The sequence below is a fragment of the Siniperca chuatsi genome, linkage group LG6, assembly GCF_020085105.1.
Source record: "Siniperca chuatsi isolate FFG_IHB_CAS linkage group LG6, ASM2008510v1, whole genome shotgun sequence".
Lineage (NCBI taxonomy): Eukaryota > Metazoa > Chordata > Actinopteri > Centrarchiformes > Sinipercidae > Siniperca > Siniperca chuatsi.
The window spans coordinates 19370553-19396874 of record NC_058047.1 but is presented as its reverse complement, the minus strand read 5'-3'; the positions used below and the strand labels follow the sequence as shown (position 1 = coordinate 19396874).

At 40.2% G+C, this 26322-nt stretch overlaps 2 protein-coding genes across 9 annotated transcripts in view; one reads left to right on the top strand and one right to left on the bottom strand.

The window, feature by feature from the left end:
* elovl8b (ELOVL fatty acid elongase 8b) overlaps positions 1-19246 on the top strand; it is a 30190-nt gene extending 10944 nt beyond the window's left edge. Inside the window, exons 3-12 of one of the 5 annotated variants that reach the window (XR_006378401.1) lie at positions 2812-2999; positions 3211-3291; positions 3485-3541; positions 3650-3764; positions 4863-4990; positions 5088-5321; positions 11872-11963; positions 14359-14594; positions 16537-16687; positions 17995-19246. Coding sequence is in view for 1 of the 5 variants with exons in the window: in XM_044200424.1 (XP_044056359.1) it covers positions 2812-2999; positions 3211-3291; positions 3485-3541; positions 3650-3764; positions 4863-4990; positions 5088-5252 (734 nt within the window). In the remaining 4 variants the exon portion in view is untranslated. Of the gene's footprint in view, positions 1-2811; positions 3000-3210; positions 3292-3484; positions 3542-3649; positions 3765-4862; positions 4991-5087; positions 5476-7361; positions 7862-11871; positions 11964-14358; positions 14595-16536; positions 16688-17994 lie in introns of those variants that run through there. The other 4 variants (XR_006378400.1, XR_006378402.1, XR_006378403.1 and 1 more) reach the window with 4 other exon arrangements.
* Positions 6173-26322, bottom strand: part of LOC122878078 (zinc finger protein GLIS1) — a 76186-nt gene continuing 56036 nt past the window's right edge. For 3 of the 4 annotated variants that reach the window (XM_044200407.1, XM_044200405.1, XM_044200406.1), the window contains 6 exons: positions 24754-24864; positions 21583-21724; positions 16599-16773; positions 8623-8756; positions 7597-7752; positions 6173-7482 (listed from right to left, as the gene is read on the bottom strand). In XM_044200407.1, coding sequence (XP_044056342.1) covers positions 7346-7482; positions 7597-7752; positions 8623-8756; positions 16599-16773; positions 21583-21724; positions 24754-24864 — 855 coding nt within the window. In that variant the 3' untranslated portion in view covers positions 6173-7345. The remainder of the gene's footprint in view (positions 7483-7596; positions 7753-8622; positions 8757-16598; positions 16774-21582; positions 21725-24753; positions 24865-26322) is intronic. The other variant, XM_044200408.1, reaches the window with a different exon arrangement.

Genomic DNA, 26322 nt, shown 5'->3' with positions numbered 1-26322 from the left:
AAATGTGCTTTAAACTCCTATCTCCACACCCTCCACACAGTGCTGGTACAGAAAAAGTCACTGAACACACACCAATATACAGTGGTGTGAAAAAGTGTTTGCCCCCTTCCTGATTTCATATTTTTTGCATGTTTGTCACACTTAAATGTTTCAGCTCATCAAACAAATTTAAATATTAGTCAAAGATAACAAAAGTAAACACAAAATGCAGTTTTTTTAATGAAGGTTGTTATTATTAAGGGAAAACAAAATCCAAATCTACATGGCTCTGTGTGAAAAAGTGATTGCCCCCTAAACTTATTAACTGGTTGGGCCACCCTTAGCAGCAACAACTGCAATCAAGAGTTTGCGATAACTTGCAATGAGTCTTTTACAGCGCTGTGGAGGAATTTTGGCCCACTCATCTTTGCAGAATTGTTGTAATTCAGCCAGACTGGAGGGTTTTCGAGCATGAACTGCCTTTTTAAGGTTATGCCACAGCATCTCAATAGGATTCAGGTCAGGACTTTTACTAGGCCACTCCAAAGTCTTCATTTTGTTCTTCTTCAGCCATTCAGAGGTGGACTTGCTGGTGTGTTTTGGATCATTGTTGTGCTGCAGAACCCAAGTTCGCTTCAGCTTGAGGTCACGAACAGATGGCCGGACATTCTCCTTCAGGAGTTTTTGGTAGACAGCAGAATTCATGGTTCCATTTATCACAGCAAGTCTTCCAGGTCCTGAAGCAGCAAAACAGCCCCAGACCATCACACTACCACCACCATATTTTACTGTTGGTATGATGTTCTTTTTCTGAAATGTGGTGTTACTTTTACGCCAGATGTAATGAGACACACACCTTCCAAAAAGTTTAACTTTTGTCTCGTCAGTCCACAGAGTATTTTCCCAAAAGTCTTGGGGATCATCAAGATGTTTTCTGGCAAAAATGAGACGAGCCTTCATGTTCTTTTTGCTCAGCAGTGGTTTTCGTCTTGCAGGCCATTTTTGCCCAGTCTCTTTCTTGGTGGAGTCATGAACACTGACCTTAACTGAGGCAAGTGAGGCCTGCAGTTATTTGGATGTTGTTGTGGGGTCTCTGAATGGCTGAAGAACAAAATGAAGACTTTGGAGTGGCCTAGTAAAAGTCCTGACCTGAATCCTATTGAGATGCTGTGGCATAACCTTAAAAAGGCAGTTCATGCTCGAAAACCCTCCAGTCTGGCTGAATTACAACAATTCTGCAAAGATGAGTGGGCCAAAATTCCTCCACAGCGCTGTAAAAGACTCATTGCAAGTTATCGCAAACTCTTGATTGCAGTTGTTGCTGCTAAGGGTGGCCCAACCAGTTATTAGGTTTAGGTGGCAATCACTATTTCACACAGGGCCATGTAGGTTTGGATTTTGTTTTCCCTTAATAATAACAACCTTCATTTAAAAACTGCATTTTGTGTTTACTTGTGTTATCTTTGACTAATATTTAAATTTGTTTGATGATCTGAAACATTTAAGTGTGACAAACATGCAAAAAAATATGAAATCAGGAAGGGGGCAAACACTTTTTCACACCACTGTATTTGTAATAATGTTAATAGTAATTAACTTTAATATAACTGTTCTTAAATGTTTTCCCTACATTGTAGGCCTACACATTCTTTATGGCGTTATTATTGCTTTTAGTAATTTTTTTTTTGCTCTAATGTTGTTTCACTTGTAAACACAGTACAGTGGTTTTCCCTGTATAAATACCTACAGTAGACAGCAGTCAGCACACCCCCAGTTTGGAGAAGCAGACAGGAGTACCAGCACAGAAGCTCAGTAATGCACTGCTGTGGATCTGGGCAGCAACAAAATGTATTTTAGCCCCCTAAAAAAAAGTCAAAACCAGTTTAAGTGTATGCTATATTTCCTTTCCGATGGGAAACTGAAGCCATATATGCTCTCTTCAAAGCAGTAATTGACAAAAACAGTAATTTTACACAACACAGAACACGGGAGTTGCTGGTCCACTGCTGTCCTTCGATCGGTTCACAAATCTGAACTTTAAAGAATCTTTAGCCTCTCTGGGATAATCTAGTCCAGATTTGACTAGTCTATGTATAGTGACTTTTGATCTGGACCAAGTCCAATGTGGTCTAGACGAAAAAAGCAGTGCATTTTCACAAATGCAATAAAGGTTTTACAGTGGGTTTCAGACAGTGTTAAGGCTTTACCAGAGATGCTCCTACAATGTCTAACACGCTTTCACAACAGTAAGAAAAAACGAGTATCGGTTGCTTAGCATTTTAAGTTAAGTTTCCCTTAACTTTCTCCTTACTGATGAATCAGAAGCTAACTTCAGCATCGTTGTTCAGTGTGTGGGAGTTGCAGATGTGTTCCCCAGCTTTCCTTCACAATAACTGCTTTGTGGCCTGTCACATGATTTGCCACCATGCCACTTTTTAAATATTATCTTGTTATAGTGGTGGACGTACAGGAACGGGAAGAACAGGAACCCAGAATTAGGAAGGACCTATTCATTATCAGATGAAAACTGCCTTTTATTTTTCTCAAATGTATAAATATTTTATGCATTTTGAATCGTGATTTGGTTTACATTCACAAAACTGCACACATAGCAGGTCATCTGAGCTGAACTGGAACAAGACAAACTGTAAAAACCTGGCATTTCCTTTGCAGACTAAAACAAATGTCATCTGTAATCAGTGCTGAAAGTTTGGGGAAATCAAGGCAGCTCTTAAAACTTGTAATTCTAGCCAGATATGTGTCCTATATTATGTTTATTAATTTGTAAATAATGCCTAAAAGTCCCTGACACAGAGCTCTATCATGTTCCAGATAAGAGGACGGACCAGTGGCTGCTGGTCTACTCCCCCGTCCCGGTGTTGATCATCTTCCTGGTTTACCTTTCTGTGGTCTTTGTCGGCCCACGTCTGATGAAACACAGACAACCCTTTGACCTTAAAGTCATTCTCATTATGTACAACTTTGCCATGGTCGGCCTGTCTGCCTACATGTTCTTTGAGGTGTGTTTGTGCTGCTTTCTGTTTTAACAGGCAAATCAAATCAATCATGAGCACGGTCATGATGGAAATATTAATTTTTACTTGACAGGTTTAAACATGTCCAATTTTTGTTTATTTTTTCGTAGCTGCCGCCTACTCTTAGGAATTTGTGTTTCATGATATAAGTGGTTATATTGGTGTTTCATTAAGTAATTGTATGAATATTTACCAGTTCCTGGTCACATCCTGGCTCTCAAACTACAGCTACCTCTGTCAGCCTGTAGATTACAGCACCAGCCCACTGGCAATGAGGGTAAGCAAGTGTCTCACTTGATACATTCAGTCACTTTGATGTGTTTGTGCATATTATGTGCTACATTTGGAACATAATTCACAGTAAAATAATCCTACCAGACAGCCAACAATGCAATGTGAAAGATAAAACATACCTTTATTAAATGAATAATATATAAAACTCACATTTCTCCATTGTTTCCTTCATCCAGATGGCCAGAGTCTGCTGGTGGTTTTTCTTCTCCAAGGTCATAGAGCTCAGTGACACGGTACGTATTTGTTAAAACATTTGCAGTTTCAGTGAACTTTCAGTGTCAGTAGTGTAAGAATGCAGAGTTGAAAGTGTTAACGGTCTATCTGCTCCTCTCTACGAGCAGCTCTTTTTTATCCTGAGGAAGAAGAGCAATCAGGTGACCTTCCTTCACGTTTTCCACCACGGCCCCTTGATCTTCAACTGGTGGGCGGGAGTCAAGTATGTGCCCGGCGGACAGTGTAAGTCAACTATTTTAGTAATTGACTGTAAATGCTATAATGATACTGAAAATAAGTAGAATGAGCTTGTGTATGTCGCTTAAAGGACAAGTCTGGTCATATACTATATTTCACCAGACTTGGAGCAAAACCAACAATGAATTGATCCACTAACAAGTATTGTTTGTGGAGCCAAAGCCTTTTATAGCTAATTCCTCTGTGCCACTGACATCCACTGTTGTCCAAAAACTATATTAAAATGAGCCACACTTTTGCACTGGTGACATTGTATTTTTTTTTTTTTTTTTTAAATCAATCCCACATTCACCTTCTTGGACTGCTGCTGTAAATACTCACTAGAGCATAAAATGTGTAGGTTGGGAAAGTTGGAAATTATTGAGAGACAGACTTGTTGGTTTTGGTCTTTTCATGGGCTTTGTTGACAATTACAAAACAATAGAATAACACCAGCTATAGGATTACACCTTTAACTATAGAATTTGTCCTCTCCCTATGAAAACGCCCTTTAGCAAGACACTAAACTTGAGTTTGATAAATAATCAGAATCAGGTTTATTGTAGGTTTTCACATACAAGGAATTTTCCTTGGTATTTTGGTGCATAGCGAAAAACAAGTACTGCAAGAATCATATGTAAAAAATATGTGAAATATGTTATTACAATGAAAAGAGCTGTACAGAAGAGACCAACTGATGCAACAAAACAGCTGACTGAAATTTATGTTGGCTGTGAAAATTGACAAAAAGTTACTTAACTTACTTAAAAAAAGAACTTCCTTAAGCTTATTATTAGTTCATATTCTCCATCATCTTAATGGTCAAATGCTCTCTGGTCCATTGCATAGATGTTGTTTCATCAGTACAAATAATAAGTGAATTACACTGTGACTGAAATGAGACAAAAAGTCTTATTGGGTCATTCTACTATGTGTCTGCTGCCTCACATTCTATTATTCAGAGTTGAAAGTTGTACCAGTTCTGATACTTAATTCACTATATTTTTTTAAATGTTTTTAATGATTTAAATAGATTTTGAGAGCCCATTTCTTATTGCTGCTCTTAATGTTTTTGCGTTCCTCTGTTTGTATCACATCCTGCAGCGTGGTTCATCGGCCTACTCAACACCTTCGTTCACATTGTGATGTATTCTTACTACGGCCTGGCTGCCATCGGCCCTCACATGCAGAAGTACCTGTGGTGGAAGCGATACCTCACGTCCCTACAGCTGGTGAGAGGCTCCTGCTCTGAATGAAAAGGATTGTGACTGTACATACACAATGTTTGTGAAGGAAGCTGATCTGAACTTTTCTCTACTGTCTCTCTAGCTGCAGTTCCTGCTGTTCCTCCTGCACACGGGCTACAACCTGTTCACAGAGTGCGACTTCCCCGACTCCATGAATATGTTGGTGTTTGGTTACTGTGTCACCCTCACAGTCCTCTTCGGTAACTTCTATTATCAGAGCTACCTCAACAAGAAGAAGCAGAAATAAGATGCACAAGTTTCCTGTAACTGCAGTACTCACCAGCGTCCACTAGAGGGAACAACATGCCCACAGTCTGTAGGTGTTTCTCATGGTGCTTATCATTAACTGCCAGTTTAGCTCTACAGTCAAACCATAATATTTTACAGACATATACAACTAATGTGAACAATTTTAATACTCTCTGCGTTTTTTTGTATTTTATATAGTGTCAAATACATGTCAAAAAAGATACATTGTGTGATCATTCAGTTATTTATTTCTTAAATTGAGAAATGACAAACATTAAAATGATTGCTGTAAACAAACTGTACATTTTATACATATAATAATAAAGTAGGTTGGTTTCTCTGCATTATTGCAGAGTTAATGAGTTTAAACCCTCCTCCAGAGATCAATCAAAAAAAAACACTTAAAAACAAAATACAGAAATTCAAACAATTATTATTTTTTCAATTGTTAAAACAACACGGCAAAATGATATATTCTTTTCTACACTTCAGTCTAAAATAGATTCAAAGATGTAGATTAGAGAGAAAAAACATGAAGAAGAGGGAGGGGGCATTTCATTTCCATCCAGGAGTTTTATGGTGTTTGAAGTTCGTATATCAGAATCAGCTTTATTGGCCAAGTATGTGTACACATACAAGGAATTTGACTCTGGGTTTAAGTTGCTCTCGATGCACTTACACACAGTTCAAAGAACAATTTTCAGGAAGATAGAAAAAAACTGCATTTGTAAGCTTGATCTGATTGTACTATAAGTATGCACATCTTAGCACCAGTGTTACCAAGTCAGATTTTTTGTATATGATGAGTTCTTGGCCAATAAATGTGATTCTGAACCCAAGAAATGAAGCGTATGGATCTTTGAACAACCGACGGGCACACGTTTTAAACAAAATCATAATTCTTCAGCTTTCTTTTACTTTACTAATAAGAAAAGGAGACTTCCATGTAATTTCTTTGACTCAGGTCATTCCTTCATTTAAAGTGAGTAGATATCGGAAGAGCAAGAACCAGATTAAATACTGTTTTTTTTTTTTTTTAATCTTTCTATAGTATTTAAAGCCCCTCTAATCCAGTGGGGTTCAGGGCCCTCACACGCAATCACAAGACAAATCTGAAGGGTCACAAGACAATTAAAGGGGCCTTCCAGTGATTTAGCATTGCTCTTTTGTTAAATTGGAGGACTTGCAAAAGCCAGATTAAAAACAGAATAGTAGTGAGGTTGAGATATCGTATGGGTCAAGCTCCAAAAACACTGGATCCTACAATTCCCATAATGCAACTCAATGTCTTTCATTAGACCCTCCATGCCTGATAAATGCCCGCATATTTCAAACTCCACGTCAACTCAAAGTTCGTAACACAAGCCTTCTGTTAAAGTAGTCTCAAGCCCAATTTGAGATAACCCTGATGACCACTGACATTATTTTCTCAGACTTTAGAAAGCTCCCTTCACTTCCATGGAAGACATACAACTGTTTTCACAGACTGAGTACTACTCATGACAATTACACTAAGCTTCATGGGTAAAATTGGCTGAGTACCCTTTAACAGAATAGGTAAGCATAAAATACCTCAAATTATTGATTATTTTCTTATGAATTACTGGATATTTTTTTCTGTGAAAATGATTCACATAAAACAAAGAAAAAAATCACTTTTTGGTTAAACTGGTCACAACTGGAAGACATATGCAACCAGTGACAAGACATTGTTGTTTTAAGGGGTCACAAGCCACCACGGGCACCAGCTATAGGATTATAGCACCACTGTTCTTACCTACTTGGACTATTAGACAAGTGTAGTTTACATCTTGACCATTCAGAAAGTGTCAGGTAAGTAGTTAATCATATTGCAGTATACTAAACTGACTTCCAAACTTTTTTTTATGTCTGTTTCATCTTACAGTTATGTAGGTCAGAATAAGCTATAAATGACTTTGATTTAATATGTGACCCATATCTTGCATGAAAAAAAAAGGAAACAGGAACTAGAGAAGAGGTGATCCAAGTGTGATAAGATGGGGGTGGAAGGAGTTGGACTGCAGAGTAGTAGAGTATGTGTGGTGAAGCATGCTCTGCTCCAGTGTTGCTCTATGTCTCTGTGTAGACGGAGGACATGTGGCTCAGGCTGCGGTCGAAGCTGCCCACCTGGAAGAAAATGCTCTCCTCTGGGCTGGAAGAGAACTGGCACCCTGCGCCGCCTTGCAGCTCCTGGGTCAAGCTGAAGCCTGGAACAGACAAGATCAAGTGCAGTTTGTTTAACATTTTGATGAAATCAATCAGGTGATCTGTTATGATCTTTTACGATTCTGGCATTTAGGCTCTAGGTCAGTTGTCCTCACCTGCAGTGCCAGTGTTGCCAGTCGACATGTGGAAGCCATTGTGCTGATGGGAAGTGTAGGCGTGAGAATCTCCTGGGACGTGGACACCACCGACCGTCTGCTCCATCCTGTAGGAGTCTCCGAAATGGAAGCAGCTCTGAAAGCTGCCTTGGTATTCTAGGAAATGAGGGGAGGATGTACAGGAGCAGGGAGGAGGAAGAGAGGAGAAAAATAGAAGCCAGGCTTGATCGACTGCCACCAGTGTCTATGGGTGATTGTTTCCAAGGTCAGTAAGCGTCTGCTCCATCCGGCTGAAACTTGATGTGGATCTCAAATTATGACAATGCTATATTTGTGCTTGTGCTAACTGTGCCAGCCCCATAGTATGTAACATTTGTCCCCATCGTCTCAGTTTGTACTCAGAATAGACCGCAGGAGTCACGATAATGGGAGAGCAGCCTTTCCTGGAGCGCTTTTACGCAACTCCCTGACCACAGTGTGGTTAGAGAGACGTCCATGTGTAGATCTTTACAGGGAAAACAGTGTTTAAGGCATTAGGAAAAAGGCTTTGGAGTGACAGCTGAGCTTGCCATGTTAGGGCGCTGAGAGACAGCTGATTACATGAGCCAGCATTTTGTTGGCTAATTCAGCACAGGGAAAAGGCTTCCGGCATGTGGTTTTCCCCACTCAGTCTCTACGACTCTAATCTCTCTCTGTCCTAAAAATGCTCTGACAGAGCCACAGGGCAGTATCGCTGCTCTAAGAGACAACTTCCTCTCTTTGAGGCCTTTCATGTGGGTCTGCTGGTACAGTAAGCATTTTAAATTCTTCTTATGTATATTCAAGTGATCTGACACTTTAAATTATCTCCATAGGAAGTTACCTAAAAGAGTGTTTCGGGCTATATGTTACTGAAACACCTGCAACAGGAGAAATTTCAGGATATTAAATTTAAACGCCAATGAAAAATTTTCAAATTCAAGTCAAAACAGATTTCCTGAAACAAGTTAAGTTACTTTCAACCAGATGTCTTTGGGTCAGTCTTACCGTCGTTGGCAGGCTGATGGTGGTGATAGTGAGAGTAGGGCTTGTGGTGAGGGTGGACATGCTGTTTCTCCAGAGGAGGAGGAGGAGGCGTGCCTGTACCCTTCATCCCTGGAGACAAGAGGGGACCTGACACCCTGGAAGAGACACAGAAAAGTGGGTGAATTTTACCTTTTAAACCTCTCGATCTATTTATTCATTACTTTCTAGACAGTCTCAATAATTACTCAATAAAATGCTTCATGCATTGTGACATCCCAATCAAAGCCAGAGCTACATGCCGGCTCGCTAACCACATGATCCGACAAAGCCAGCAGAGCAGTTAGTGATCCTAAACACACAAAAGAAGAAACATTCCAGGCGTGTGGAAACTTGGGCTCCCCACTCGTAATCGTCCTCCTACCACATATTATGATCTTAAGTCAACAAACAGCAGAGTGTGCGTTCAAGTGACACCCCCCCACACACATACCCCCCCATTACAGTAACTCCAGGCTTTGTGGCCTACAGAGAATAAAGCACAATTGTGTTTACATTCATGACTTTTGAGAATGAGAAATATTAAGATGACATGTTGGTGACTTTGTGGACTCTAACAGCCTGGGGAATAACTGAGGTATCCACATCAGCTTATTTTTGTGGATATTGATCATTTAAATAAAAGGTCTAAGACAGCCGTCTCAAATCACAATTAGGGACATAATCTCAAACTACTATTTAAATGGAGCATACTGCCAAGTTTCTTCAGTAATCTAAGAATCACACTGTGTGCTGGGAAAACCACAATCTGGAGATCAAAGAGGTCAAATCAGATGGTGAAATATTATGATCATACCAGCTGATGGTAATTCCACCATTTAGCATCACAGTTAAACTGGTTCACCCTCAAAAACCTGAAAAATTTAATGAATTGTCTCGCATCTAAGACCAAGTTCTGTATAACGGTAATTCTGTGTATTGTCTAACAGGAAAAGTATGCTGTTATCATGATGGTTGTTATTTATATTTAATTTAGTCTTTGCCGTAAAGTGTGCACATCAACGGATTTCTAAATATTTGGAGAATTACATCATGCATTTTAAGAGCGATTCCACCTCAAAATCATCAAAGTTGTAGAAACATCAGCAGAAATGTTAGCTTAGCTTAGCACAAAGACTAGAAACAGGGAAACCGAGCCTGGCTCTGTCCGAAAGTAACAAAATCCGCCTACCAGCACCTCCAATACTCATTAATCAATATGTTATCTGTTGTTTACTTAATCCACACAAAAATACAAACACTTTGAACATATTAAACAAGATATGACGTGTCAGTTAGTGAGCTGTAGAGGTGCTGGAAGGTGGATTTTGGTAGCGCCAGGATAACTGTTTTCCCCGCTTCCAGTCGTTATGCTTAGAGAGAGAGACATTTAATGTACGTCTTGTTCCGCCTTCATAAGATCACTTTAATAAATTTACTCAGGAGCAGTAAGAAACATGTCTGGTAGTTACTCAGACACTTAAATGTTAAATGTGAAAGTTAAGAAACTCAAAATGACCACCGATTTAATGACTAAATGTTGTACACTTGACATTAACTTAATGGAACAGCAATCTGGTCCAAATCCAGAATGATAGCCAACAGACCTGCCTTTTAAAACGGAGCTGGCCAATCATGCCCCCAAATATTCAACAGCTACTTAGTACCCTCTCATGACTACATATCAGGAATGCAAACACATAAACTGCTGCTGTGTTACTATGCGCCGCTGTGCTGTGGAAGCATATGAACGTGATGACAGAGTGTTGCTGGAGGCAGCCGAGCCCTCAGATTACTGCTCACTGCTGGCATGGCTGTAGCCTACTATATGATCTAGCGCTCCATGCATAAGGGATGCCCCACTGAGCACTCAGTAGCTGGTGGTGGCTTTGTGCAGGGCATTTGGCAGAGTGGCTAATGAAGGGAGATGGTAAACGATGTCAAACATGCAAAAAGCTGCGACGCGTTCCTGCCAATGCTGAATTTATTTTAAATGTTCCTTAGCTGTAGGACATAGCTTCAGGCTCCCAGTGTTTCTGCCATTATCAATAGAGACAATCATAAAACTGTGTGTAAAAAATATACTTTGCCTCTATAAGAGAGGTAATTTGTGCTCCTGGTCTGTTTGCCTGTCTCATAAACATATGACTGGATCCCATGAAATTTGGTGGAGCGATAGGCCTTGAGCCAATAAACATGATGATTATATGTCAGTGGTCATCTGAATCTGGGATTTCCATTATACTAACAACCAGTGGTGGAAAGTAACTAAGTACCTTACTTGAGTACGTTATGTTTCTACTCCACTACATTTCACAGGGAAATGTTGTACTTTTTACTCCATTAATCTTATAAAGTATGATGTATTCTTAAAGATTAAACTTCCCAATGTTATATAAAGTAGTAAAATTAGCTCCACCGCAACGAGCTACATCAGTTTTAATAATCCAGTAATGCAATGTAACACAGAGAGACCATTTTGCCACCTAATGAAGACTTTTACTTTTAATATTTTAAGTACATTTTGCTGCTAATACTTTTTGCTACTAAAGTATGAACACTGGACTTTTACTTGTAATGGGTTATTTGTATTGTGTAGTATTGCTGGTATGTCAAAAATCTAAAGACTTCCTACAATAGCTTTGAATCAAACAAAAATTGGGACTTTCCAAATCTCATGATTTGCAGGATTAGTAAATCAATACAAGTTTGGGAGTAACAGCTGGTTAAAGAATTGTTCTGCGTTGGAGGTTTTCTCTCTGAGTGCCGTCTACTCATCGACATGTTTATCTGGGTATCAAATTCTTAACTGTATATGAACTGCACTTGACCTTCATGTGTACCTCCTACAAAATTGAGGAAGCTTGTGTGGCACCTTGTGTTAGTCCAGATCTGGAGAAGCTAGCTGTTAGCGAGCGTGGCTAATCCATGGGTTGGCATAGGCCCAGTGCGTGGCCATGTGTTCCTGCAGAGAGCAGCATTCCCCCAGGAGCTGCTGTCAGCACAAACTCAGGAAACAGTTATACTGTTCATATTTTTACAAGCTGCCTCTATATGCAGCTAAAGTGAATCATAAGATAATCACTGCCAGCTGCCCCCAGTCCTGCTCTTGCTAGTCTCTAGCTTGCTAGCTACTCAGGCTTGAGGTATGAGGGGAATCTTTCATATGCCACATTAATCTCTTTCCTGATATTCACCTTCACTGACCATCCTGCACTACTCTGCTTTTTCCAGCCAGCCCACCCACTCCTGCCCTGCTGCAATGAGTGAATGATTTGACTGTTGACCTGTTGATTCCTGAAGGTAGAGTTCGAGGTGATTTTAAGGTGAGGCTATCAGATTGATGGACTATTAATAAATATTAAGAAGGTTGAGAGGTTAGGGAGAGCGTGGACAGATATGTAAAATACCCTTGTGTGCTGTCTATGGCAAAGTGATGTGACCTCTACAGCATGAAGATAGTGTCAGGAGGAAATGTTAAAATTAACATTTTTAAAGTGAAGAGCGAGACTGTTCATGAGACCTCAGTCTTGGCTCACTGAGAGCACAGCTCAGTGAATTTTTCTGAGTAATATGGGAAAGCTGATGTCATTCTGGGAATGAGATTTGGTTCAGCACTGAAGTTCATGACTAAACTCCGATCTTGGAATGCAACAACAAGAAGATGAAAAGAACTTCCAACCTGGGCTGTTTGATGCTGCTCTGAAGTCCAGACAAAATGACTTGTATTTAGGTATGCGTGCACAAATGTCGACTGCAACTATTGTCCAAAAACATTACTTCAAGTTGATGCACTCTTGTTGTGTTAATGAGAAGCTGCCCTTGGAGTATTGACTCTTTGTACTGAGGCGTGTTGAGATAAAAAGAAATCTGAAGATTCATAAGCAGTTCTGCTCCTCGTTCGTCTTCTTTCACCTGCAGCTAACTGTCCCACTAGGGAGCTTGGATCGGACCCTGTCCCCCACAGACCTGACATTCTCCACAAACACCCTCTGCCTCCCCTCTCATCCCCCCCCCTTTGTAGCCGACCATTAAGCCCCTCTGATGGATGACAGGGGCTTCTTTGGCGCAGACTGATGGGAACGCTTCTGGTTCTGGTTAGCAAGCTAAAGCTGTGCTTGAGAGACAGACTACAGCATCCTGGCTAAAGCTAAGCTAAAGCTAAGCCAGCCCTGCAGGCCCCAGTGTAAAGAGCGCAGCCAGGGCTTGGGATATTTTTGAGGCCCTGAAAGCTCTCTGTTAGTCCTAGAAAGACATCTGCCCTAAACACAAACGATCCATCCTTAATCACCATCCTTCTTGGAGGAATATTGACAGTAAATCATCTGAATCTTTTTTGCGAGTCAACCGTTTGTGTAGATGGGTTAATTGAAGACTAAACCTTTATAAACGAGCACCACAAAATGAGTGATTGACCACATGCTGCCATGAGCGACTAGCTCAAAAATGTTTTCTTTGGGGCTATGAGATTGACACTCATTTTCTGGATCATTGTAGAATGATAATGGCTGGAAGACAGACACTGTAGAGTTACGAACCGTGAACGTCCCCCTTCAGAGCAGGAGCTCTTAATGTAGCTCTGTGCCGTCTCTGTCGCCACTCTAATTCAATTAGCCCGTGTCAATCACTGCTGAGGTATCAAACCACCTCAGACTAATATTTGTAGAGGGGCTCTAATATCAATACGCAGTAAAGGCAGTAGGCTCTCCCCTCTGCAATTATATAACCACATATGGCTGAAGCAGTGAATGACAACATTTACCACCCATCTCTCTGTGAGCACAGGCCGCCATGGTGGAACAGCCATCTCTATGAGAGAGGCCCTACACACACACTCACTCACTTACTCACTCACTTACACACATGCACTTGTACCACGCCAATCGCCAAATGTATTTTAACTGGCATATTTTAATATTAGCTTCAGAAAAATGACACTGGTATTTACAAAGTAAAAGGAGTCTAAATGGTCCATTTTAGCCAGAATAAACACATTTAGCTATGAGGTCAGAGGCTGCCACACTAGAGGCAGGTTAGTTTGATAATTTTGTCAAAATGTTTAATGTCCTGCTAAACCGTTTGGGAAAAACAAGTGCGGCGCTGATATTGACTTTGGCAGCAGCCTGTATACTCAAGGCTTTAAACATGTAAATCAAATGCTCCATCTTCAGGCAAATGTGAGTAGACGTTTCATGCCCGGCTAGTTGCACTGTAGGTCCCTGCCACAACTCGCTTTTTGACTCCTCACCCCACCCTCTGTCCATACTGTGTGATGAACAGATAGGGCACTACAGTGTGTGTGTGTGTGTGTGTGTGTGTGTGTGCATTTATGAGTGCTTTTAGGTCAAACATCTTGATCTGATGAAATCTGTAAATTTGGAAATTGCTGCAATTTTAATGCAGCATTGTCATCACGTAACAAGTATGTAGGAGCTTAAGGTGGGGAAGCAAAGATATACATGAACACGGGAGATTACTTATATGACATAATGGGCACTTAAGTTACATATGTGAGGAAAAAGGGGATTCTCACCGCTAACACACACACACACACACACACACACACACACACACACACACACAATGTTCAGATGTTCCTCATCAAGCACCCAAAGGAACAGACCCACATCTCACATCCAATATGTCACCTTGCCTGCGTAGCTGCTGTTACAGCATCCCCTACTCAGGTCCTTTTCACTTTCCATTCCTCTCCTTGCACAGGTAATTGTGCATGCCGCCGAGAAAGAGGCACTGAAACCGCGAGGTAATTTCGACAGCGTTCTCCTCCTACTTTCAAGGCTTGAAACAACACATCACCTTCCAGATGCTTCCAGGCCGACCCAACGTCTCTGAGTGGCGCTCGGACGTTTACATCCAGACGGTTTCACCGCGCTGGCCCGCTGCACTGTTTGTGCTGGAAGTCTGCTGTGCCTCACACCCCAATCACAGGCAATCATGTGTGTTTCCTGGATTACTATATGTAAACTCCTCTCACTCACACACACTCCCACACACAGAGACATACATGAGTACAAATGCATGCACGGCTCTTAGAGTAAGAAAGCCATCAAACCTCATTCTGTCATACGCCTATGCTGTATATACTCCCATAAAAGTGCATATATACACACAGACACCCAAAGAGCAGATCACCGAGTTAAAAGAAAGCATGTTTACGTAACACGATCGCTTTTGTAATACAGGGTTTATGATGCTTGATTCCATCCACTCTTTCTCAATGTTATTAAACTGTAAAAGACTGTTTTCCTTTTCTACCTCCCTGGTTTTCGGCACATTGTTTAGTACAGTACATACTGTGCCTCCTGACGACACTCGGGCACTGTAACTGTGCTCTGCTGCCTCTCTGGGGAAATTATCAGCACTAATAGGAAACATGCTCTCTCTCTCTCTCTCTCTCTCTCTCTCTCTCTCTCTCTCTCTCTCTCTCTCTCTCTCTCTCTCTCTCTCTCTCTCTCTCTCTCTCTCTCTCTCTCTCTCTCTCTCTCTCTCTCTCTCTCTCTCTCTCTCTCTCTCTCTCTCTCTCTCTCTCACACACACACACAACACAGAACAACACAAATACATGAGAAGAGTTTCGGGCTGAAGTGTCCTTGAGCAAGTTTTCCATGCACTATTGGGTGCTCTCTGGTATCTAAAGTAAGAGGCAGATCTCTGAATATGTGTTATAGTACAGTAATTAATGTATTCTCATTACAGTCAATTAATTTCTTCATGAAATTTAAAACAGGACTGAATAGAAACTCTTTTTCTTCTTTGCCAAAGATGTAGCAATACTGGCACACTTACTAAAAACACTTAAGTGTCTTCAGTTTTATTGCCTTTCCTTTAAAAGTATCCCCAGTTGTACTTATTTTCACAATTATCTGGAAGATACATCATCTTTTAAGATGGTATCATCTAATGCAGTTCATTGTTTGTATCTGTTGTATGATCCCTCAACAAATCAAGTGTCTAATGCAATATATGCTGGTCTGTAAAATGTGAATACCAGTAGATTTGTACAATATGAATTGTTTGGTAATGCTTTCTGTTTTCAGAGAGAATTTGTTAATTCTTATCATTTGAGGATAAAACAATTCACAACATAAACACCAAATGATGATCCTATCACACTGCTTTGACAGTTTACTCTCATTAAAGTGTGAGTCATGTCCGGCCAAGCAGTTTGGTCATCGCACTGACGCTGTCGTATCCAGTGGAGATCGGGGACTTTATGAACACTGATTCCAGTGCCAGAAATAGTGATGTGTCACGTTGACCCTGTGGTGACCAGCACAGCCCCTCTTCCCATGAGGGACGTTTTAGGGGTTGCAGAGTTGAGTTTGTTTCCAGTGAGACAGCCAAATGGGTTTGTCAGCAGGACGGAAAGGCTTAACCTAACATGATCTAAGTGGGTTCGCACTGTGGTTCTGCCTTGATTCAGGATGATAAATAGGTGAAAAACAATGGCAACACAGTGGGTCAAAATCAGTGTGAGGATAACAATACTATCAGCGATGATTAATAGAGGAAGAAAGTTCAACTGACCTGTGTATATTTGTGTAGTTATCTGGATACTTAACATGTTAATGTGTGAAATTGTTTGTATTGTCATGCTCATGTTCATCTTTATCCATGTGTTGTGTGTTTTTGGTAACTTCAGCTAGAAAAGTACGACATTACCAGACTGAGATGTCACATTACTTTACCTCACATATTTGAGTTTACTGCAGAGGCCAGTCAGAAGAAGTTATGTTCATGTGACAGGACAGTGACAAAGCCTTACAGGACTGTCTGTAGAATTTTCCACTCATTAATCAGGAAATGTAAACTTTTACAGATTTAATATTTATATTTCCCACCATTCTGACACATTTCTAATTTTGCCTCCCTTAACAGTGACCATAAGTAGGACACATCTCCACAGCTACATCCATGTTACACATCCACAGAGGACTCACCCATCTCTCGTGCCGTCCATGGCAGCCAGCGGGGACAGGTGATGAGGGCTGCAGAGGTCCCGGTCTGGTTGGTGTTGTCGGGAGGGCAGGTCAGTGGCGGAGGCGGGGTTAGGGGTAGAAGAGAGGAGCTCCACTGAGGCGCTGTGATGGGGGGTGCTGGAGCCAGTGTACAGGCCTGAAAGACAAACAAAGCTAATTTAGTAAACGTGCCAAATAAACTCAAGGCCCTGCACTCCATATTTCCTTTGAGCAAATTAAAAGCCATTTCATGGCAACAGGATTTTGTTTTGACAACCTTCATCCAATCAGAGCTTTGTAAAATAAAATGTTCTGTGTTTGCACTGTTTGTAATTTAGGGTACATTGTTTGTGCTTCCACAGGGATTGGCCTTGTTTGTCCTTTCAGCTGTTTGTTCTTATTACACAATAATAAACTAAAATGTTACATGTGTTGAATAGTGACTTTAAACAGTAGGGCATCTAAAAGGGGGAATAAGGTTACTGGATAGCCTCGGTTTTTTGTCTGTGTGTGTTTGTGCATGCTGACACTCACGGTTATGGTTATGTGAGTTCATGCAGGCGTATATATGATGTATTTCTGCATGTGCACGTCTGCATGTACATTGTACTGTATCAGTGTCATTTTTTTTAAACTTCTTACACGCAGCTGGAAATGTGCAGTAAAAAAAAAGAGAATAGTATCATTTCCTGACTCAGTTCCAAAATGTCCAATATGTCTTTCACTATTTAATCATTGAGTATTTCTAAAATCATATTTGATTAACATTTTGTTGACACAGTGGTCTGGGGGGGACAGCATTATTTTCTACTGAAGCCAGCTGTCTGTTGCCAACTTCAAGCTGTGGACTCCAATTAAACACTGATCCATTTGTCTATTCAGAATGCACTGCAAACTAGGGCTGTAACTAATTATTATTATATATTAATATGATTCTTTTTTATTTTTTGTGAACATTGCCCATCACAAGTTCTCATAGCCCAAGGTGATGTGTAAGTATCTTTTCATTTGGGAAGCTGGAACCAGCTAGTGTTCAGCCATATTTGCTTGAGTACATTTCCCCTTAAATCCCCATTAATTTGTCACCACATTGTGCATGAGTGTGCATCAGTCGACAAATCCGCTGTAATACATCTGACTTTTCCATCAATTCCCTTAACATTCTGACAAGTTTCCACTGGTTTAATCTGAAAATGTTGCTCCAGAGAGAGACTTGTGACAAATCATAGTGAAATCTAAATGTTCAGTCAAGAATTAAACATTGCTGACACCAAGTCTTGATAAGAGAGGTTACACTTGGATCTCCACTTGTTCTCCCAACACAGTAAATCTACTCTCTCCATCTTCTGCTTCATTTATCGGCTGATTTCTTTCCCAGCATCCACGAGGAGAGCAGCGGACTGACTGTCTGGGGCAGTTAACCAGCGTCGAGAGGAGAAGACAGGAGGAGATGAAAGGAAGAGAAAAGAGCGGTGCTCCTGGTTTTGCCGTTTCCAGGCCCAGCTGTTCTCAAGTGGAAGCATGCAGAGGCCTGATCTGACAGCACTCTGAAATGGTTACAAGCTTGATTCATTACCCCCAAATCATCAATCACAGACCTTAAATGTTTTCCCCTTTAGCCCCAACATCTGCTACCAGACCGGCAAAACAGTCGACAAATAATGGCTGTGATTGCCTCAATTTCATCACTAGTTCCTTGTGGAGTGAGAGAGAGAGGGGATCTGATGGCACTCTTTAAGGGTTAGTAGAGGATTATGTTCTGAAAATGTTGTGGATTGGCTGAAAGGCTTCTGGTTGAGTTCAGGAAGAAAGCTCTGTGTGAGAGGGCGATGGAGAGGTATATCAGCCTCTCAGCATAAGAGCAGGAGCATGTTAACCTCTGCACTACAAGTATGATGAGTCCTTCCTCTGGTTAATCAGAGAACACTCTAATTATGCTCTATAAAACAGAGAGGGGCTTCTCGTAAGTCTCGCTGCAGCCATGTGAATAAGAGCAGACTTATAACCCGTGAACAGGAAAACAAGTTTAGTTCTGACTGGAAGCATGACTCATTTTCTGCTCCACAAGTGTTAATGATGGGATGGCAGGCCACTTTGCCCCACCTCTTCTATGCATCCTATTGGCCCTGTAAGAAAGTGAAACTCATGCAAATGGGGATCCTGCATGCCAACCTGTAACATCTTTGCTGGCCTCGAATAACACTGCATCCCTGAACGCTTGGCTCACGAGCAAGCTCCTCTGGGCTTTAAAACATTTAAAACAAGAGAGCAAGCAACATCCACTCAGAAACAGAGGGAGGCCGAGGGGAAAAAGCCAAGACTCAGAGACCCGGTTCGACATTCAAAGACAAGTTGAGAGTTCACAGTCGTCAACGGTGCGCTGGACTTCCAGCAACAATAACAGAGAGCAACGGGGAACCTGGATGGGGTACAGGCAGAAAACAAGGACAGATGTGTCTATAAAGTGAAGAAGCTGCGGGGCATCTCTCTTGTCTTTAAGATTGTTATAATAATCTATTTATCTCTCTCTTGTTCCCAATTCCAAAGTAGGGTTAACGTTTGGTGACGGTCAAATTCATCAATTAGAAAACTGGAAGGCCACATGTGATGAATAAAAGTTTCTGTTTGTAGCTGTTTTTAATGTTTTTTGCAGTCTTTGCATGACAAGATGACAGGTTAACATGATATGGTTATGAAATACCAACCAAACAAACAAAAGTGCAAGGTTGTAACAATTCCGTCTAAACTTAAATAACCAAGTAGAGTCCAACAGCTAAAATGTTGATATAAAATGTACATAACCAATTAAAGATAAATTATAGTGGTGTAATTTGTTTAAGCTTGACCAAAGGCGCCATAACTATGATTTTTACTGCCTGAAAGCACAAAATTACCATAATACATCTGCAGGAATGTTGACATGGCTGTTGATTACCACCAATGACTCTGTGATTGCTTTGCCAGGTGTTGGGATTTCTGGCGGTCAGACCTCACTTACTGGCCCGTTCTTCTGTTTTGGAACAAATAGTCCCTGGCCGTCGATATCTTGAGACATGGCCAGTCTCTTGCACTCACATTTTGAATTGCTCAACCGCAGAGAATGGTGCGACTACCGGTGTCACATGACATGTTGTATTCAAGCCAAAAAGCAAATGATAAGGGGTCTTACTCATTTTAAAATTATATTTATTTTAATAAGTTATGCCATAATTAACTTATATTCTAGCATGTTTTGTGAAAAAGTAACACATGGAAGGTGGCACAAGAAACTTAAAATCAATATATATGTAAGATTTGAGGCTTAAAATATTGAAAATGATACAGAAATATATAAATGTATTAAAATGGGTACCGTACGATAGTAACTTCAAACCAGCTCAATATGACCAGGGAATTAAAGTGGTCATATGCTCATTTTCAGGTTCAGAATTTTATTTTGGGGTTGTACCAGAATAAGTTTACATGGTTTAATTTTCAAAAAACACCATATCCATACCATACCGAGTGAGGCATCTCACTTCTATTCGATCTTTGTTGGGAGTTGCACATGCGCAGTACCTAGGTAAGGACTACTAGCCAATAGTCCTGACAAGCAAGGTAGTGTGATCCAAAACAAAGCCGCTTCCGCCGGTAACTAAGGCTTTGGTTCAGCCGTACAACCCAAACCAGCTTCACAACCTAGACTGGAACAAGACGTTATAGAGTGGTAAGTTAGTAATTTGTAACTAATTTATCTTTCGTAGGTAACATTTTACTGTGCACTGTCTCTACATCACAGTAACAACTTTATGCCCATTAACTGCGTGGATGGTATCTAACGTTATTTTAATTTCATATTTAGGTGTACCTGTACAAACTGCTCAACTCGTGCATTATGACGTGTGTTACATAGTGACATAGATGCGTTACAGAAGTAAAGGCTGGACTACAATCAAGCTGTTTTCAAGCAGTTCAGGAGCAGTGTTTTCTGTGGGAGAGGTTAACTCCCTTTGCAGTACACTTTTGCTTTTTCACTTTGCAATGCTTTTACATCTACAAAAAAGATATATAACACAATAAAGGAAAGGGAAAAAGCATAATATGACCACTTTAAGCAAAGGGTAGCAAAAGGAATTACAGCTTGGTGTACCTTGGAAAAAGGAGGAGAGCTGGAGAGTTTCCAGAATCTGAGACAAAAATATGATTTGGGCACACATGAATTCTATATATACCTGAAACTAAGAAATATCAGGTAAAGATTGGCAAAACATGGAATATACACCACATATCCACCAAAATCACAGACATGGAGGGAATTATCCAGGAAAAATCTGATCCGTTTCTTTACTACACCAGTAAGCAGTTACATAGGCGTCAGATATGTCGGAGAGAGTGTGATGTGGATCACTACATGTTTTTTTTTTTGGAAATGTCAGAAAATAACTATGTTTTGAGAAATGGTATGTAAAGTGCTGGAACAAATACTAGGATATAAGGTGCCATTGAGTTGTATGGTACTGTATGGTATCTCTGTAATTTCGTTGAAGAAAGTATAATAGGACGTAACAAATATTTGGTTAAAATACTATTAATAGCAAGTAAAAAAGCTATGACAAGGAACTGGGGGGAAATGGTGCCACCAACATAGGACCAATGGCTAGTAATTGGTGTTTTTGAAGTTTCTATAAAACTGACATATATCTTGAGACTACAAGAAGCCCAACTGGAAGTGAAATGGGAAAATAAATGATAATGATTGGTGAATGTATTTCCCAACAGTTATTTTAAAAAAAATGTATTATTTAATGCAGTGACTCTTGCCAATAAAGATTTAAGTGGAAAAAAGCATATGGAAGGTACACAGAGAGAGAGACTGGAGACTTAAGTTGTTGTTACTGACAGAAGTATTAGATTATGTAATACCTCCATAAAGGGAAGAGGTTACATTATCAGGGTGTTAGATGACAGACCAGCATCCTGTGTGCACCTGTGAAGATGTCTTGACCCAGTCCAGGAGAACGGCCATCTTTGCCGTTGTAGAGGTGTTGCGAGGAGGTGGAGCTTTGGAGATGCTGCATGGACAGGCAGTCACTCAGGACGTCCTGCTCCAGGTGAGGACAGGGCCGAAGCTGTCAATCACAAATATAAGAATAAACAGAAAATGTTTACAAGAAATGATGTTGAGTCATTTCAAGAGAACATCTGGTTTGCAAGATTACACAACCTAAGAACAAAACACAGCTTCAGTTTTGTCTATTTGTTGGACCCTATGTGGGGTGTGTATTTTATAGTTTTTGCTTTCTCTTTTTGTAATAACGTGATTGTAATGTTAATTTGAAACAGTAACTCAGCAAATGAGAATACATTCTCAGTCAGGGGGAACCAGAGGGAAGATCATACGCTCCTTTTTGAGTCATGCGTTGGCCTTGGACATAGCGGGTAAGTGATCACTGTACCAGCTCAGAGCCAACGCGAGATTGCTTCTGTTTCTCTCACTGCCAACAGTAATGGGGGCAACTGAAGACACATTTCAGCTGGAGAGTCGATCACACGCCACGCAGAAGAAACCTGAACCTAAGGAAACTTGTGTCAGTTTGAGGAGTGGGACATCTGCCTTATGGATCAGTGGAACAGCTGACCTCTGTTGTATACATCAGTGGATTCCTCTGTAATAAAACATTACAGTTGCTGAGGTACACACCAGGACTGTACTAACAACCACATCTTTCCTTTACTCGGGAGATTTGCCTTCAAAGAACCTGTAAATTCAACACAGGGACCGGGACAGGACAATAGATGATCTTTAGAAGTGGGTAGAAAGAAGACATTTTAAATCAACAGTGTGTAATACAGCACAGTATGCCAGAATCAGAACACTACCAAAAGGTCTCAATGGCATCTGCTTTGGCTCCAATATCAGATGACATTTTATGGACAAACAATAGCAGTAGACATGATCTGCTACAGTAGATTTGCTATTCATTCATAAAAGCCTGACATAGTTCATTGTTCTGTGCCATAGACCTCCATTGTTGTCTACAAACTGATAAAACATAAACGAGCCACAATGTTGCACTGGGTGACATGTTTCTTAATTATGATGAACAAATATGCAATTATGCTAACCTAACCAATATTGTAACTTAAAATCTACCCAGTTTACATCATTATTAAACATTCAAACACTTAAGTGTTAGACCAGATATATATCGACCATATTCAATTACCTCTTTTATCCTTACATTTAAAGGGGTCAACTGCTATATATTAGCAAGCTAGCTAGCAACGTTAGCTTTGTCAGCCGGTTCAGTTAGCTATGTGGCAGTTAAACCTGGCAGTTACTAGGTGTAAACATGCAGTAGAACTAATTTGTGAGGTGCAACCCCTTTTAATTAGTTCATTTTAATCAAGTTATTTATTGTTTTATTCAGAAAAAACATGTATCCTATTTTAAATCATTGATGCGTAAATCTACATTTAGTAAACACTTAAGCTATAACTAGGCTAAGTTTTAACTTAAGAACAGCTGGTGTAACTGGCTCCTAATCATTTGAATCCAATATATGTGGGTTCAGTTCATCAGGAAATCAACATGTAAGCTAATTGTGAATCAAGTTTGTAATTTCTTTCATCATGCTGTGATATTTGATCTTTTTTCAGTGGAGTGTATAATAGTAAGAAGTGATAACTTTATGACGCCAAGAGGCATAAAAACCTGGCGGGGTTGCTCTGAGTCATTTCGACCAGAACAAGTCAAGTGTATCTTTAAAAGAAACTGTTACAGTTACAGATGACAAGGTTGATGTTGTTCACCAAGGCTTTTTCTCCATCATCATTCCAACCCTATCAATCTGCTCATCTGTCTCCCCGTGTCTGCCTGTCTATCCATCCATCCACAAATCCACCCTTTGTTATTCCATGAAAATCAATTCCACATTTTGATTTTGTGGTTGAACTGTGGGTGGAAACATTCTTCAGCATTATCACAACAATCTACTTTACCCTCTGATTATTCCCACAGAGTTCATTGACAGAAATGAGCCAAGTGGGCAGATAACAACTTTATCTGTGTATGATTTACATCTTTTAAGACCTTCTCCCTATCTGCACAGTGAAATCAAGGATGGTTGAACTTTTCATCGTCGTTTTGCTCAACAGTTTTATAGCTGGCATCATCCACGTTATGATTTCACACTTAGATGCTGTATGTCAATAAATGTGTATGTGCATGTCCTCCTGGGGATCCTCATGAGTACCCTGCAAAACATTCATCACATGTAATTGGGGCTCTGTTTTCCCCACCGCGACACTCCTAACAGTTTTTCTCCGGGCCACTCCAAGAGTGGAGTAAGAGCATTTGTTTGACATTTGTCCATAACATCTGGCCACTGGGGTATTCCACAGTACAGCTTATTAACAATGCTACAAGCACACATATGTTTCCCTTTTACGACGCTAAGCAAAGGAACACATCATCCAGCCTGCCACTATCCAGCCCCTTCCACAACAATGAGCCCATTCTCTGTTATTTACCCGCTTCCAGTCAGAGAAAGAATGGGCTTTTGACCATGAACACGATGAAATGTGGTCAAACCTGATCTATTGTAGGTGAAACAATTCTCAAAGACACCCCTCCACCATCCCCGGCCTCCCAACCCCTCAATTAAACAAACTAGATGGATCTGTGGATAATGCACATCAGAAGAGGAGAGATTACATAAAGTGGTCTGTTTGTAAAACCCCTAACCCTAATGGTATTGACTTGAACAAAGTCATGCTGGAGGCTGACTAAGAAAAAGGTCCACAGTAGCTCTTGAACAGGACATAGCAGTGTAGTCTACATGACATACAGGCATAGCCACCCATATGTATGTACGCACACTAGGACTTGTTATGACTACTGCAAAATAAAACGTGATAGATAATATTCCTTTTTTTAATTCATAGTGTAAAATTAATTTACTGTCAACTTCGAGTTAGAAACATATAATTGATCTTTTTGTTGCTTTTATTTGATGCTAAAAAAAGGAAATGACAAATGTTAAGTGAAAAAAGTCTAACAAATTACAAGACCACAGGGGTACACTTCATGGCTTTCTGTTTCTCCTTAAATCTCTGTATTTATCCATTTCATCCCTCTTTGTAGAAGGTGTCTTACCTTTCTACGCACCTGTTGCTCTTTGGCCGAGTGGATCTTTACATGTTTGCGTAGGGAGCTGGGATCTGTGTAGCGCTTGGTACAGCCGGGAATCTGACATGCGTATGGTTTCTACAAGCAGAGAGAAAATATTTCACATCAGTTTAGATTTCACATCAGTGAAATACATTTAGATTCACTTTATTAAAAGGACAGATACACAATAAGTTAGGGTGTGAGTAAGAAAAATTAATACACAGTAAGTTTGAAATCTGTTGAAGTGAAGGCAAAGTTAAAGTCCTACCTTTCAGCTGAGAATGACAGAATTTGAAGTAAGAAGAAGTGGAAAAAAAGCATGAAAAAGAAAAAAGATCCATTATAAAATATTTCAATACCAAAATATCTCTCTAGCGTTTTTTTTTGTGTGTGTTTTTTTAAAGGACTTTAAAGCTGGTCTATCTTCTGTTTCACTTTCTGTTGCATGTAAGTCTACCCTCCTTTTCTTCTCCCTGTAGTAATGAACTCCCTTTCTTGGTACTGACAACATCAATACTACATGATTAATAGAAATACTTGACGATGTATCTAAAACACTCAACTAATATTTAAGAAATATAGTAGAACATGGTTAGTTTTTTGCACGATTAAGAAAATATGACTGTAAGGGGAAATTTTCTACATTGGAAATTGTGGACCTATAAAGAGTAATATTTAACCAAATCTGTCTAGTGGTACTCATCAGTCTGTATGTCAGCGTACATACTGACATACAGACTGATGAGTACCACTAGACTGGTTGTAAGGAGGGAGATTATAGTAACAGACATGACATCTGTAAAACCACTGCACTGTCATGCAGTTTCCTCATCATTTCACATTCTTCTCATTAACCAAGCAAATACAGCATGTAGCTCACTGATTGAGGGATTTTTCCCCTCACGGCAATTTTTCTTTCATCCTCAGGAATATAAGTTGGCCATTAAAGTGTAAGGGGATACACGTCTTTATTAACTCTGCCTCCATACCTCGACCTTCTCTGTAAATAAGCCATTGTTATTCCAAGGCGCTTACAGTGCCACTCATCTCCGTCATGTTTGTTTTGCCAAGCAACGCACCCAATACAGCGCAGAACCATGAGTAAAAGAAAAAAAAAACAAGCACAACTTCTGTGTAGAATAAATATCATTAAAGCTTGAAAATGATTTTCTCCCAAAGTGTTTTTGGCAGGGCAGGCAGCTGGGCAGGCACAGTGAATGCCTTGGCGGGGTGTTAATGTGAAGCCATAAGCATCAGGGTCCCAGATTAGCTGTATCATTTGTCCTACTGTGGAAAGAGTGGGTGGTGGAAGAAAATCCTTAAGTGATAGAATAACACAAGTCCACATTCAGAAACCTACTTAAGTAAAAGTTCTGAATGATTTACTATTACATGTACCAAAAGCATTGGTGGCTGGCCACTAGAGGAAAACAGGGGGAAAATATTCTGGAAATATAAATAATATTAAAATACAGTTAAAATTAATATCTCCTTTAAGTAAAGTTTTGCATAAAGTGTTTTGTTTTTTTTTTAATTTGAGTGTTTACTAATAAA